This window comes from Labeo rohita, chromosome 13 (assembly GCF_022985175.1).
Source record: "Labeo rohita strain BAU-BD-2019 chromosome 13, IGBB_LRoh.1.0, whole genome shotgun sequence".
In the NCBI taxonomy this organism is placed as follows: Eukaryota; Metazoa; Chordata; class Actinopteri; order Cypriniformes; family Cyprinidae; genus Labeo; species Labeo rohita.
This window is the reverse complement of record NC_066881.1, coordinates 12,533,035-12,546,965: the sequence shown is the minus strand read 5'-3', so window position 1 is coordinate 12,546,965 and position 13,931 is coordinate 12,533,035. Positions and strand designations below refer to the sequence as shown.

General features: G+C 36.7%; 1 protein-coding gene across 6 annotated transcripts in view; it reads left to right on the top strand.

Annotated features, from left to right (window-relative positions):
* The first annotated feature begins 1,326 nt into the window (after nt 1–1,326).
* Nucleotides 1,327–13,931, top strand: part of letm1 (leucine zipper-EF-hand containing transmembrane protein 1) — a 32,091-nt gene continuing 19,486 nt past the window's right edge. For 2 of the 6 annotated variants that reach the window (XM_051125650.1, XM_051125649.1), the window contains exons 1-3: nt 1,332–1,637; nt 10,830–10,887; nt 11,731–12,211. In XM_051125650.1, the coding sequence (XP_050981607.1) occupies nt 1,559–1,637; nt 10,830–10,887; nt 11,731–12,211 (618 nt within the window). In that variant the 5' untranslated portion in view covers nt 1,332–1,558. Of the gene's footprint in view, nt 1,638–10,829; nt 10,888–11,730; nt 12,212–13,931 lie in introns of all 6 variants that reach the window. The other 4 variants (XM_051125648.1, XM_051125647.1, XM_051125652.1 and 1 more) reach the window with 4 other exon arrangements.

Here is a 13,931-nt window from a genome sequence, read left to right as displayed (position 1 = left end):
ATAATCCAATATTAAAATGTGTAGTTTTCGTTTTAAATATTTGTAATTGTTCAGTTAATATGCTCCTCTGGATGCGTAGTCGATTTGCACTTAGCAAAAGTGTCTGGCAACCTGAAAATAAGCGCGCCAGAGAGTGTTGCCATGTCCGCTTTTTATAAACGTCTTTGGGTTTGTTGATTTATTAAGGCACTTAAAGACACTGGTTGCGTTTTTCCTTCCTTCCTTCCTTTCATTCATTGATTCTTTCTTTCTTTTTCTTTTTTTCTTTCTTTCTAAAATAACCACATATTTAAACTTGTTAGCACATGGCTCCTGCAACACACATTTTGTTCGGGCTACAGCAAAGATTGTCTTATTATTGGGAGATGGGAGGGTCTGTATTATTTACTATTGGAGAAAGTGTAACGGTCAACTTGGATTACGTGTGCCTTAATAACCAATCAGATTACAGCCTTGCCGTCGCTGAATTTCAATAAGTTTATGGAGGCCATAGGAATGAATGAGAAATGCCGTAAGATGAATTCCACCTGTCAAAAAAAGTCAGTGACTTCTCTTATAAATTTTATTTTGGGTGTAAACTAGCAATCCATCCATTAAAAAACGGCCTTTGATCTCCTTTCTGTAAACATTAGCATTACGCTTTTTTTTTTTTTTTGTTAATGGTTGCAGGCTTGCCTTCTAGTGGCTTTGACTGTAGTCTATGCTGTGTAAATGCACTGAAAAAAATGTATTCATTGATTTAGATGGCCAGTTGTATGTGAAACATTAAATTGTTTTTTTTTTAAATATATAATTATAGACTATTCCATGGCAGAAATTGCAGTTTTTATATGCTACAATAAGGTCACTTATTTTCATTTATTTTAGTGAGACAAATCACGTATTTTGAGCATATTTTATATATAACAGTTTGCTAGCTTTTCTACGGAGATCTGGCAACATTGGCGCCAAGACCCGTATAGACCTCATTGGACACAGTTCACAAACCATTAAAATGCTTCAAACGCAGTTTATACCCATTTAATTTCCGTATCTGGAAAACTGCTTAGGAATCGCTTTTGTTAAAAAGAAATCTGTGTAGTTACATATTTTAAACATGTCTCTACTTGTGCACATCATCATTGCTAGTAGCAGGATTTAGGATTTGTGTAAAGCTACATCATGCCTAGCTTAGTGGATATCTGAACGCTAACCAACATGCACTGTTGGTCAGCTGATTTAGAGTTTTAAGAGTGCTTTGTCCACGCTTGTGATTGAGGTAGTGTGTCATCATTTCTTCTCGGTCAGTCTTGTCACCTTCATAGGCGGCAACTGCAGCACGCCCCCTGCTGGCTGAGCTCAACCCACAGGAAGACGGAAGCAAATGCCAAACGCTTGCAAACTCATCGCTTGAATCACCGAGGAGGGTACAAGGGCATGAGCAGAGAGCTTGGGACTATGACTTATGAAGATAGTTCATAAACCCTCAGTGTGTTACCTCTTTACGTCCACACAGCGTTACTGTAAATCTTATTACATTAACGTTTGACGCCTTTTCATCCACACAGACGGGAACAGAATGGCATCAATTTTGCTCACCAGATCTCGGACTCCGTTGCTGAAAACATCTAGGTCATTAAAGAACGAATTCAGAAAAGGTAATACTGTTCTCTGTTAATTACATAATTACAGGAGATAGATTAGTATGTGATTAGCAACGTGATTTGAATGGTTAATATTGTAATTCCCTCTATATGTAATTCCTTCATATGTCTAAACGGACAGGGAGGCTTCTGAACTGTCAAATGCGGCACATCGTATTGCTATAGACGTATTGTAATTAGTTTTATTTATATAGCAAACCGACAAGGCCTTGTGGCTTAAATATTCCCTTGATTCGTTTACTGTGTTATTCAATCCGGGCATTTACAGACTTGTCACATACACTGCAATTGTCTTTTTTTTAAAAAAGAGTCCATCCTGACATTACAGTCTTGTAAATCAGAAAGTTCACGACCTAGCCACTTAGCTCGCAAACCTGGCCTGCAAGATTATTGAGCGACCGGTGAAATGAGAGGCTTAAGTGATTAGCTAACAAGCTAACTGTATAACCTCACAGATTGAAGCAGTTATAATCACCGAGAACTATCCCGACTTAAACGTTTTCATGTGCTAAATGTATGAGGGATGCGTCCAGTACACTGGTACAGATAATGGAGGCTCACTGTAAACCTGTGCGTATGTGTCAGTGTCACACGTGCTTGCGCTTTTGTGTCATCACGCTCTGTTACTGTAATAAGTCAGTTCTGGAAAATAATAGTGCTGTGACTGTTGTTGACCGCTGGTTGGCCTGTCAGCTCATTGTTATGGCCAACACGCGAGTCGTTTCCACGCTTTTGAAGAAACCTTTGCGTCTCGTTTAATTTTGGAGTGCTTCAGGCGCCGAGTTACAGGAATAAACAGCGGTATGTTAATTGCAGGTGTAGCCAGACAGACGCTTCCTGTCTGAGAACGTCAATACGATGGACTGAAATCGAAAATTAATATCTTTTACTGTTTGATAATAGACACACGTGTCAGTTTATATAGTCATAGTATATAATGCGGCTATATATCGTTTTAGATCTAGAGCGGCATGTTTTGCTCAGGAGAACAGAAGCTTGTAGCCTTGTGTGTACTGGAGGTTATCTGAGGACAGAAACATCAGCCGTCTGTCCCTGACTGCATTGGCTGCTTTTTTATAGTCTTAGTAAATCATCATTTATACACCTTATAATAACACTTGTCCATTGTAGATTGACATTAGTGACCTTTGTGAGGTGAATTTGATAGACCTGTACAAAACAGATTTAAGGCACTGGTCAATACATGCTGTTATTGAAGGTGAATTCATTCAGATCACCAAAAAATTAATTTAGTGGGCCTTTGTTAATTGTTACCTCAGTAGAGACTCTCATAGACTACAGTAGTCAACATTTGAAGTGGATCAACGGAGTTTATTAAAGTTGTCCTAAGACAAGAACGGGCATTGTTTTGGTTTTAGGACAACTTTGATGAAAGGTTTTGATCTGTTTCAAATGTCTACTGTATCATAGAAGACATAGGAACATAACGTGATCTTGTGAGAAATCATAGCTTTTTCCATTTTGGTGATTGATTTGTGTGATAAGCATTAAGGTCCACTCAAAATGATATTTGGATGTTTTGCTCCACTATATATATTACACACACCCATTCTAAAAATGCAAAGTTTGAAGCAGCTGTTTTTGTTTTTAAATGTATATTTGTGATGAGTTACCATGTTTGAATATTTGAGGTGTAAGTGTGTGCAGTTTACGATGTGCAACAAAACGTCCAAGGACTGTCAAGTTACATTTACCACAGACCTTATTTACTCATAACTTATAATGGGACTTGGATTTGGTTTTGCTCCAACTGGTTTTAATGGAAACTAATGGTCCCTGTGGGTTTCTGTTGATAACTGTGTGCCGTCTATTAGTGGCTTGTTAAATATATGTCCCAAAACACACTACAGAAACCATTTTTAAATGGTTTTAATGGTTAAAAGTTGGTAGTTTGTAATGTTTGTAGTGGTATTTGTAATGGAAACTATTAGAATTTCTGATGGTGATGGTTTCTGTGTTTTGTTTTTTCAGCAGGAATATTGTGTTTTAAAAACTGGAGTGCAAAATGAAGAGGTGTTAGTGAATGAAAAGATATAAGTCAATCCTTGAGAAATAAATCTGGTTAAAAAATACTGTTGTACATTCACGAACAAACCACATAGTTTCTGGTGTTTCAGGGCAAAAATGCTGCTTTTTCCTTGAACACACCATTATGCAATTACGTAATTGCAAAAAACGCTCCAATAGTGATATTAAGGATAATATGATTTTTTTAAAATTTGATTGAACTAAACTGCAACACTTGCTGTTTGGCAACTCTGCAGGCTTCATGATGCATTTTGTCTGGCATTTTTCCCTGATTAGATATGTCATATCTTGAAATAACCAATATTAATATTTATACTAATTCAAAATTAAAATCTATCAAAGGCTGTTTAATGCTACCTTGATGACATAATGCATTTAATTTCTACTTAATTGAAAAACACTTCAGTCATACTCTGTTCACAGTTTTCTTTAAGTAAATAAGGAATTCACACAGCACAATTAAACGCTAATAAAAAACACAAACATCTGACCTTATACCTTGTCTACATGAAATAAAACATGCTCTTTTGCCTGCTTTCTCAACCACAGCACTGCTCCCACAATCTCTAATTGATTTCGAAATATACTTGAAGTGCTTCCTGAGAAACCCCAGTAACTCCCATGTGTGGACTTTCTTTCTTTTAGCTAGTCTGCAGCGGTCTGGTCTGGCAAATGATTAACCGCGGATCTGCTTGACAGCCTATAAATTAGAGGTCCGATCTGAATATGCATTGTTAGGTAAACAAGTGCTACCATGAATAGCTTTCATAACATTCAGTTTTTGGGTGGATTGTCATAAAAAAAAGCTAAACCTACCAATAAGCATGACAACGCTAACTATTAATAGTTTGACGGTTGGCATTGATGCATGCACGTAGAGTTTACTGAGAGAGAAATTTGCAGTGAAGTCTTAACCTACATTGGGGTTTTTCTTATCAGGACACTAGTTCAATCCACAGGCTTCTACCAAGCTGGTTAAATGTATCAGCACAGACTGTGACTTGGCACAGGCAATCAACATGAGAGAGGGGGACACCTGATGTGTCCTGCGAACAGCAGTCAGTCTTCATGCAGTTCAGTTGTCTTTGGAGACAAATGACACCTGTTGAACATTTGTGATAGAGCCAAAAGGTTTGCTGTGTCTATTTTGTTTGGAATTTACAGTGCTATTATATATGAAGTTCAGGGAATCAATAGACTGAAAAAACAGTTTTTTTTTTTTTTTGTTCATTTGCATATAGACATGCACTTATAATGATGCACTTTCACTTTGTTTTAAAAGATCATGCATAAGTGACCTTGTTTCCATAAATGAGGTACATCTGTGGGACCAAGTATGTTTCACTCCAACGGTTTTATCTCACTCTCAGAGGGACTGCTACCTCTGATAAGACCCTTGCACAAAACTACAGCCTGAATACTGACACAGTCAGACGCTACCAGTGAGAAGGTTTCAAAGGAATAGACAGGCCCGTGAGCCTTGCATGAACTTAGTTGCCCAGTGTAACGTATTTCGCCAGAAGTTGACATGCTAGCCCCAAGGGTTCAGTAACATTTTAGTATTTTATTATATTAAAGTTTTATATTAAAGTTTCTCCCCTGTTTACTGCCTTTTGGCATCACTATAAAAGGGTTTAGGACTGTAGCATGTTCTTGTATTGCCATCAGCCAGTCAGCATGTAAAAATGTAATTTTCCTTTGGCTTCAAAAGTCACATGGCACTTATAGCTCAGATGTTGTGCCCAGAACTGAATGCTGAGGAGCCAAGATGTCAGCATGCAGGATGTGTTTTCTGCCCTGGAAATGAATGGGAATGCTAACAGATAGCATCATTGAACGCCTTGATTGAATTGCTCGAGCAAACCGAGCAATGTTGTGAAAGCGTTACAGTGTTTAGAAAGGTCAGCCTATGAATTGCTTGCTTTGCACTTTAAACTGGGACACTAGAAAGTATTTTAACATGAACACAACTGCAGTACATCCTGTACATTTAAACCAACTACTCCCAAGATCAAACAATTAGTTTCTTAGAAGACATCTGAAGCAGTATGAGGAGTAAAACTTTTTGTGTGTCCACCCACATATAATGACATTTTGTTCACTTCTTCAATAGTCACACCCTGAATCTGTTGCAATTGTGTACTTCACATAGCAACTTAAAACAGAAAGGAAGATTTGTGACCACAAAGTTGTGTTAGTTTTTTTTCTCCACCCTTAAAGGAAGTTAGATAACACCAATGAAAGTTCAGGTTCTTTCAACATATTATATGCAAGCTATGTTTTATTTAAAATGTACAATCCCTTGATTCTCTCCATATTTTCTTTCTATTCTACACTCTTAGAAATAGATTTTTTATTGAAATCTATGGTTCCATGAAGAATCTTTGACATCCATGGAACCTAGATTCAAGATTCATTATGTTGCTAAAGTATTCTTCACATTAAGAAAAAAGTTTCTATTCTATTCTATTCTATTCTATTCAGAGAATTTAGTTTTCTATTTGCAAACATAAAGAAATGTACAAGAGGTTAGAGATCTCAGGCCATCTGCCAACCATGGACTAACCTCAAGATGTGAGGCCAGATACCCTATAGAGCTAAATATAGGGAGCGAAAGTAGACAGAAAGCATTTATCCTGTCATACGAACATCCTGTTATCAATAGGATTAGACTGCACTGGGGACACTGGGCTAAGGGTCTTACATGCGTAGCAAACATTATGGTGAGCACAACCTGGATTAGACTTCACCTGGGCATTGGAGCAAAGGTCCTAAACCATGGTACTGAAGGGACGTGGGATGAGAATGGATTAATTATGGAGTCTGGCCTCGTCCTATTGTCTCTGAGTGGATAAGTCAGAGAATCACGAGACCGTAAGTATATGTAATCCAGAGATTGCATGGTGTACTGGAGTAGGAAATGGTTCAGGAGAAAGTCAGGTTTGATGGATTGCTGTGTTTCAGGGAAAGGGAAGCTGCATGCTTATATGCATGTGTGGGATTCAGTCAGAATGGGTGAGAATAGTTTTACTGGCTTACTCCAGATAAGGGAGTTTCCTGAAGTTATATTTACAGTAAGTAGAAGGACATCCTGCAGTTATGGTCCACTCCTTCACTTTCCTTCTTAAAGAGTTCATCCAAGAATGTCATATCTTTCAAATCTAATTTGCCCTTCAACTTTAAATTTAAAGGGGGCATTGGATGCTAAGTTCACTTTTACATATTGTTTGAACATTAATGTGTGTTGGCAGTGTATGTACACATCTACCCTATAATGATAAAAATCCATGCAGTGGTTTTTAATTAATCTGTAAAAATAATATCCCCTTTTTCAAATCAAGCCATTCTCGGATGCCTGTCGTTGTGGCATCACACCCAGAGAGGCCGCTCCCACGATAGTTGATTGACATGAGCGTTTTACCTCAGATCAGCTGTAACAGTCCGACCTCCATGTTTTGATGCTGGAGCAGGGATGTAAGTTAGACAAGAATTGAGCGATTGAGGTGTTGTGTTGCTGGATGTAATAATGAACATAGTGGTTGTCATTTACTCCCGACATCTGAGCTGCTGAAGATGCAGTGGATTATGTTTGTTTGTGAAGGGAATGCGCCTCCCGATCTACATATATCCGTCTATGTTTGCGCTAATCATTCATGATCCAGCTTCACTTACAGCAGAAGTGAGTATAAGGATTTTTTTATGAATCTTTGCGATCGCCTTTCCTAATAATGTGCTAATTAGCAAGTTTAGCGGCTAAACATGGCTAAATGCGGCTAAATTAAACCGGCTCATCACTCCACAGAGAGAAGAGAGGGGTGGGGCAAGCAGAACTCGTTTGCATTTAAAGCAGCCTCTACCAGAATGGGATGATTTTTGCAGAGCTGATTTTGGCAAGGTAAAAAGGGTGTTGTTTTACACAACCATTGAGAATTTTTAACCATAGTATATTATAGACCTTTCATTAAGACCCTAAAGAATCATATCAGCTTGTGGAAAATGGCCATCCGATGACCCCTTTAACACATCACACTTTGAGACATACAAGTAGTACAACTATTTTACATCACTAATGTCAAATCGAATGCTTTTTTTAAAAATGTTGTCTCTTCTTTTTAAATTGGAATAGGATAAAGTGTTTTACAATTTAAAAAATGACAGTTCACCTTTAAATGTTTGATTTGTCTTGTTGAATAAGCAAAAACCTTGCCTACTTCAGGTACCTGTTGAATTGACGTGTGAATTTTCAGTGTGAATTTTTTCTGTAATAAAAGTTGGCTTATCTTAGTACGTTCAAGTCATGTTGCAGGTGAGTCATTATCAACTTGATTTCCACAGAAACAGTGGGTTATTAGTTAAAAAGGAACATTGGGTTAAAAATTAACTGGATTACACTATGTAATTAACTATTAACAAAAATATAGCACTTTTAGCCCTGTGTTTAACAAATTGTTGCTGTATTAAAGGGAGCCCTGGGTATTAAAACTTGTATGGCTTAATATAACGTAAATGATGTCTCTCACTGAAATATGTAGTTAAAAACTCACAAAAATGTACGTTATTTTAAAAATCTAATTTTTTATACATATTTTGGACTATGGGGGCACCATTGTTTCAGTGATGTAAAATGGTTGCACTCGGTGAGCCAATGGCACTACCATTTGCTATTTTTACTGCAATACTACTTTTAAAATAAAATACGATGACCACAGCTATTGAAAGAGCTTACATGTGGCCATGGTTATAAGCGTAGATGCTGTACAGTTGAGTTTTCCCCATAAGGAGTATAATGCCCCCAGATATCGACTGAAATCCACGCTGAGAATCTCCTTCAGTGGCTGTGGCGTCACAACAAGTGTCGGCATGTTTACATTCTGCCAGGATGGCATCTGGCATTTCTTGTCTCTGCCATTTGTAGGCACTTTCAGTAGCTGTGGTCTACTAAAAGCCTGAAAGGCATCAGGGATAAAGTGGAGAGAACAAAGACGCGGGTCTTGAGGAAGTTTTATCCGTCCACAGGCACCCTCCCATTTTTTCTCCTCTTCTTATTACTAGGAAAGATTTGAAGACTTACATCACTTCTCTTGTTGCCCTTCAACTGAAAATTACAACCAAAAGCCGCACAATGTGGCATCGTATCAGTACTTCTTATCAGTTCTTATCAGTATAGAAACATCTAGCACCCAATAATGATAAAGGGTATAAAAATATGTATAAATGATGTGGTTTTTTTAAATAAAGTAAATCTTTCATGGGTTTTCTACTACATATTTCAGTTATTAATTACGTTATATTAAGCCTTACTAGTCTTAATAACTGGGGTTCCCTTTAAAAACAGTTTTGTAAATAATAACCCAAAATCAGCATAGAAATTGCACGGGCAGAAGATAATGGTATTGTTTTAAGTAACCCACTTCAACAGGCAAGTCTGGTGGTTTGGGATATTCAGACTTCACCCTGTTTTTACTGCTGAAGTGGTGTAGCTAACTTTACCATGGGTTAGACATTACAGAAATGTGCTCAGTCATCCTCATGTATCTGAGCTCGTCACAGATGTCCAGAGTGCTTGTGAAGGTCATTACCGGTGAAATACTACGCTTGAACATCTGACAGACGGCTGCAGTGGGTGGTCTTATTTAACCGTACTGTAGTTTAACATAAGCAGTACTTAGAATTAGTCATATGCCTGAGAGAGGGAATATCCACTAGGAATGCTTGTTTTATTCATCCAGTGTATAAAAATGTGAGCTACATAAACTCTTTACAGTAGCAAATGAAGTGTTTTTGTGTGAGGTATGTGTCCTGATGTAACCTGTACGGAGGTTGTGTCATAACTGATCCACACATATAATTAAATAGCACATAGTCAGATTAAGTGCCAGTGTGCAGTGGGCATAACAAAATGCTTTGACTGTGGATAAAATAATTTAAAATGAGTCATGTCAAAGTATTTGTTTAAGCATGCAGGCAGGTACGGTTTCAACTTGATGGCAAAACCAATAAGTAATGTATTTTGTGCACTGCATATTCCATGACATAATAGCATTAGATGATTGCATAAGTTGCATATTGCTTCCTAACTCAACTCCATTAAAGACTGATATGTAAAAATGTTATTGTGTTATTTAGATAATAATTAAGCCAGTGGGTTTCAGCTTTGTTGCAAAAACTTGACAGAGAAAAAAAGCTTTTACAAAATGTGTTTTTAGGGCTGCCAGAGATAAAATGCTCGTATAGGATAGGTCAACCAAAATTAAAATTATGTCATCATTTACTCATCCTTAAGTTATTTATTTCTTCTGCTGAGCACAAAAGAAGATATATTTGAAGGTTGTGGATAACCAAACAGTTTCTGGTGCCCACTGACTTCCATAGTAATTATTTTCCGTACTATGAAAGTCAGTGGGAACCAACAACTGTTTGGTTACCCATATTCTTCAAAATTTTACATTTACAGAATTTGCCAATATTACTGTTTATTTCTACTTTCGACAGACTGATTGAAAGGGGAAAAATCTGCATATAGTTTTGTGAACAAAATAATGTGTGCTTAGTTTTATAGATGCACCGTTAACTTTATATTTTTCAGAAAACAATAATTTGCTTTAGTACTATAATAATAGAAAAGCCAATTCTTTAATTTTGGAAACAATTATGCAATTTTGTTGCCTTTATAAAATTTTCTTAAATATGAAAAATCAAATGTAAGGGTTCTTGGGATCAGAAAGATTGAAAAACCCTGAATAAAAGCAAGTAAGTGCCTCCATCGCTCTATTTCTGATACAGTTCGCACCTGGGACCTTACATGCCTTCATTTGTGTGTCATTTCTCTTGGCAGTGGTGGTATTTTCCCCTGTCTGTGTATGCACCACTGGCAAGGAACCAAGTATTTTCTCTGTCCTTTTCCGTGATCCCTTGCTGGCCTGTAGCCTGTAGCACTCTCCATGACCCCTTGTGTTATATCATGTCATCTGTTTTTTTTTTTTTTGTTTGTTTTTTTAGACATGCACAGATGTCTGTGCATGGTGTTCCTGAGGCTATATTGCATTAATCTGTTGGTCCATCCTTCTTCATGGTGGTCTCATAAGTGTGCTGTATTATATCTAATTTTATATTTTCTTTACTCTGAATCTCTTTCAGGAAAGTTGTCAGAAAGCACATGCTTTAACTGCACTGCACTGCGGTTAGCCACAAACAGGTAAATAGCAATAAATTAAATTGTATCTGGGTCAGTGACATGATTCTCATTTTTTGTCTGATTCTATTTGGAGAGCAGTTCATACATACTATAGCTTAAATCCATTACCGGTCAAAAGTTTTTGAACAGTAAGATTTTTAATGTTTTTTAAAGAAGTCTCTTCTGCTTGCCAAGCTTACATATATTTGATCCAAAGTACTATTTACTATTTAAAATAATTGTTTATATATATATATATATATATATATATATATATATATATATATACATATATATATATATATATATATATATATATATATTTTTTACATTTAAATTACATTTAAAAATCTATTCAAATAGAAAGCATTTCTTTTAAATAATAAAAATATTTCACAATATTACTGATTTTTCTGTATTTTGGATCAAACTGACTGGTAGTGTACATCTCTTTTATGATTAATGTATTTTTGATTTCTAAATTTGATTAACCTTTGAAAGGTAGTATTAATTATCTATCATCATAACTGTTTTAAACACTGATAATAAAAATAAAGATTACTTCATCATCAAATCAGCATATTAGAATGATTTCTGACTGGATTAATATCTGGATTAATCTTGCCATCACAAGATTAAATTACATTTGACCATACATTACAATAGAAAACACTGTAATAATTCTATAATATAAATTGTAATAATATTCATGATATTACAGTTTTTACTGTATTTTTGATCAAATAAATGCTGCCTTGGTGAGCATAAGAGACTTCTTTTAAAAACATTGTCTTTTTTTTATTGTTTCAGATTGGATTTTTATTCTAAGATTGTCTAGGCTGATGCATGTTGTCTGTTTTTCAGCAGTCCTGGTGTTCTTGGTGGCAGCATCTGGCCTCATGCATCCTCTGTCCTGTACCATGACAATTCATCAGCGCTTCAGCACCGCTTATCCAGGTCACCTCGTCTGTACTGTGCCATCTTAGTACCTGACGTTGCCCTGCCTGTCCACAACCACTCCACGTACCCCAGGACGATAGCCTGGCCACAGAACACCCCAGTCCGATGGGTACATACTACAGGCCGTCTCTATGATGATTCAAAGGTAGAGCAATCTTTACGTTCACTGAAGGATCGGAATAAAAAGCTTGAGGAGGGTGGACCCGTCTACAGCCCGACCGTAGATGCCGAACCTGTGCGACGGACAATACGTCAGCGTGTGATTGATGAGGTGAAGCACTACTATCACGGGTTCCGCCTTCTGTGGATAGATACGACTATTGCTGTGCGGATGCTCTGGAGGGTGCTGAACGGACATATTCTGTCACGCAGAGAGAGGAGACAGGTAATTACACAATCAAACGATGCAGACACTCCAATGGCTTTTAAAGGGATAGCTCATCCAAAAATGAAAATTCTGTCATTAATTGCTCATCCTCATGTCGTTCCAAACCTATAAGAGCTCAGTTCATCTTCAGAACACAAATTAAGATATTTTTGATGAAATCTGAGAGCTGAAGAGTAGTCTACACTGAAGAGTAGAAACTGTACAACTAAAGTTATTTTTGTTTTCTTTGTGCACAAAAAGTATTCTGATTATAGTGTGCTAAATAATTCAGTTTCATAAAGCCACAGAAAAGAATATTTAAAAAAAACAGGAATGACTAACATTTAAAATAAGATATACTAAGAAAAAGTCATGTAAAAAGGTATAAATAAATAAATACTTCAATAACAAATTATAATATCACACTTACTATTGTCTTATTTACTATTTTCGGTATCTAGCGCTGCAGTTTGTTTCACAAATGGGGTCTTTGACAAAGGGATCCTCATATTTGGGGTTACTTGGCATCAGAAGTGTGAAAAACCTGTTCTACAGTGTTTGAAGGATTGCCATTGGAAAACCTGAGTTGATAGGATTGAACCTTCCCAATCAGTATTTCTCTGTTCTGATAAGTTTATGATAAATAACTGTACCCTGACTCCTGAAAGTTGCATAGCAGCCAGCTAGTCAGATTAGAACTGACAACGTTTATACAAAAGTTGAACTCTGCTCAAATTTGTTGCATGTCAAATCCATTGTCAATGCGAAAGCCCCTTAAGACTGAGCCCACCTAATAACCTTTCCCTTAAAGACTCAATGACAACATGATTGCATTGAGATTTGGAAATAATAGACATCAGAAACATTTGTCATTTGTTATAATGTAATGTTAGCATTTGCAGTGAAACGTCCCACACACACATAAATTTGGATAAAACTTGGGTGTTTATATTTAAATTATTTTTAATTGAAAATCTATGGAAAATTGTCATATTGTACCCCCCTGGGCTGGTTAGGTGACCTGTCATTGCTTATATAGTTGTTCTTGGTGTGAGGTAAATTGTTTCTGTCATTGCCCTATGGATTTACCCAGTGTAATGTAATTAAGTCATGTATAGTAGGATTTGGGGTGGGTGGTTAGCATTCTCCCGTGGTTTAATCCCAGTCCTATAAAGTCTGACTGGATCTCTTCTGTCGCTTAATGGTTTAAATTAGTGCCATGCTGAGTCTTCAGGGAACAGCCGTTAGAGATTACTCTGTAAGTCAGGAGTCCAGGGCAGACCCTTTAACCAGCTCACATGACTTACGGGATTCCTGAGGCCTTTAGGATAAAAAAAACCCCATTAAGTCCAGTTTGACATCTGTTTTATTTAAGATGAAATATTTACATTTAGTTAGGATATATTTAATCCCATCTTAAATTTCACAATACAATGCAAAATCACAATATGAAAAATCCATCATTTTCTAGACCTGTAGACATTATGGTCCCTCTAGTTCGCTGATACGCTAATATATCCTTATGATGATGGAGATAGATGCAGAAGTGCTCTACTTTTGTTCTTCTGAGATCAGAAGAGAATTACTTGGCCAAAAAGTGCAGGAGTTTTTTCTTATTTTCTCCTTCAGTCAGTGTCCTTCCTATTATTATTCTCTCTCTATTTAGTTTAATGATTGATAGATCAGTATGGCTCACACTGACACGTAGTTGGCCACTAGCCCAGACTGACTCCAGTAA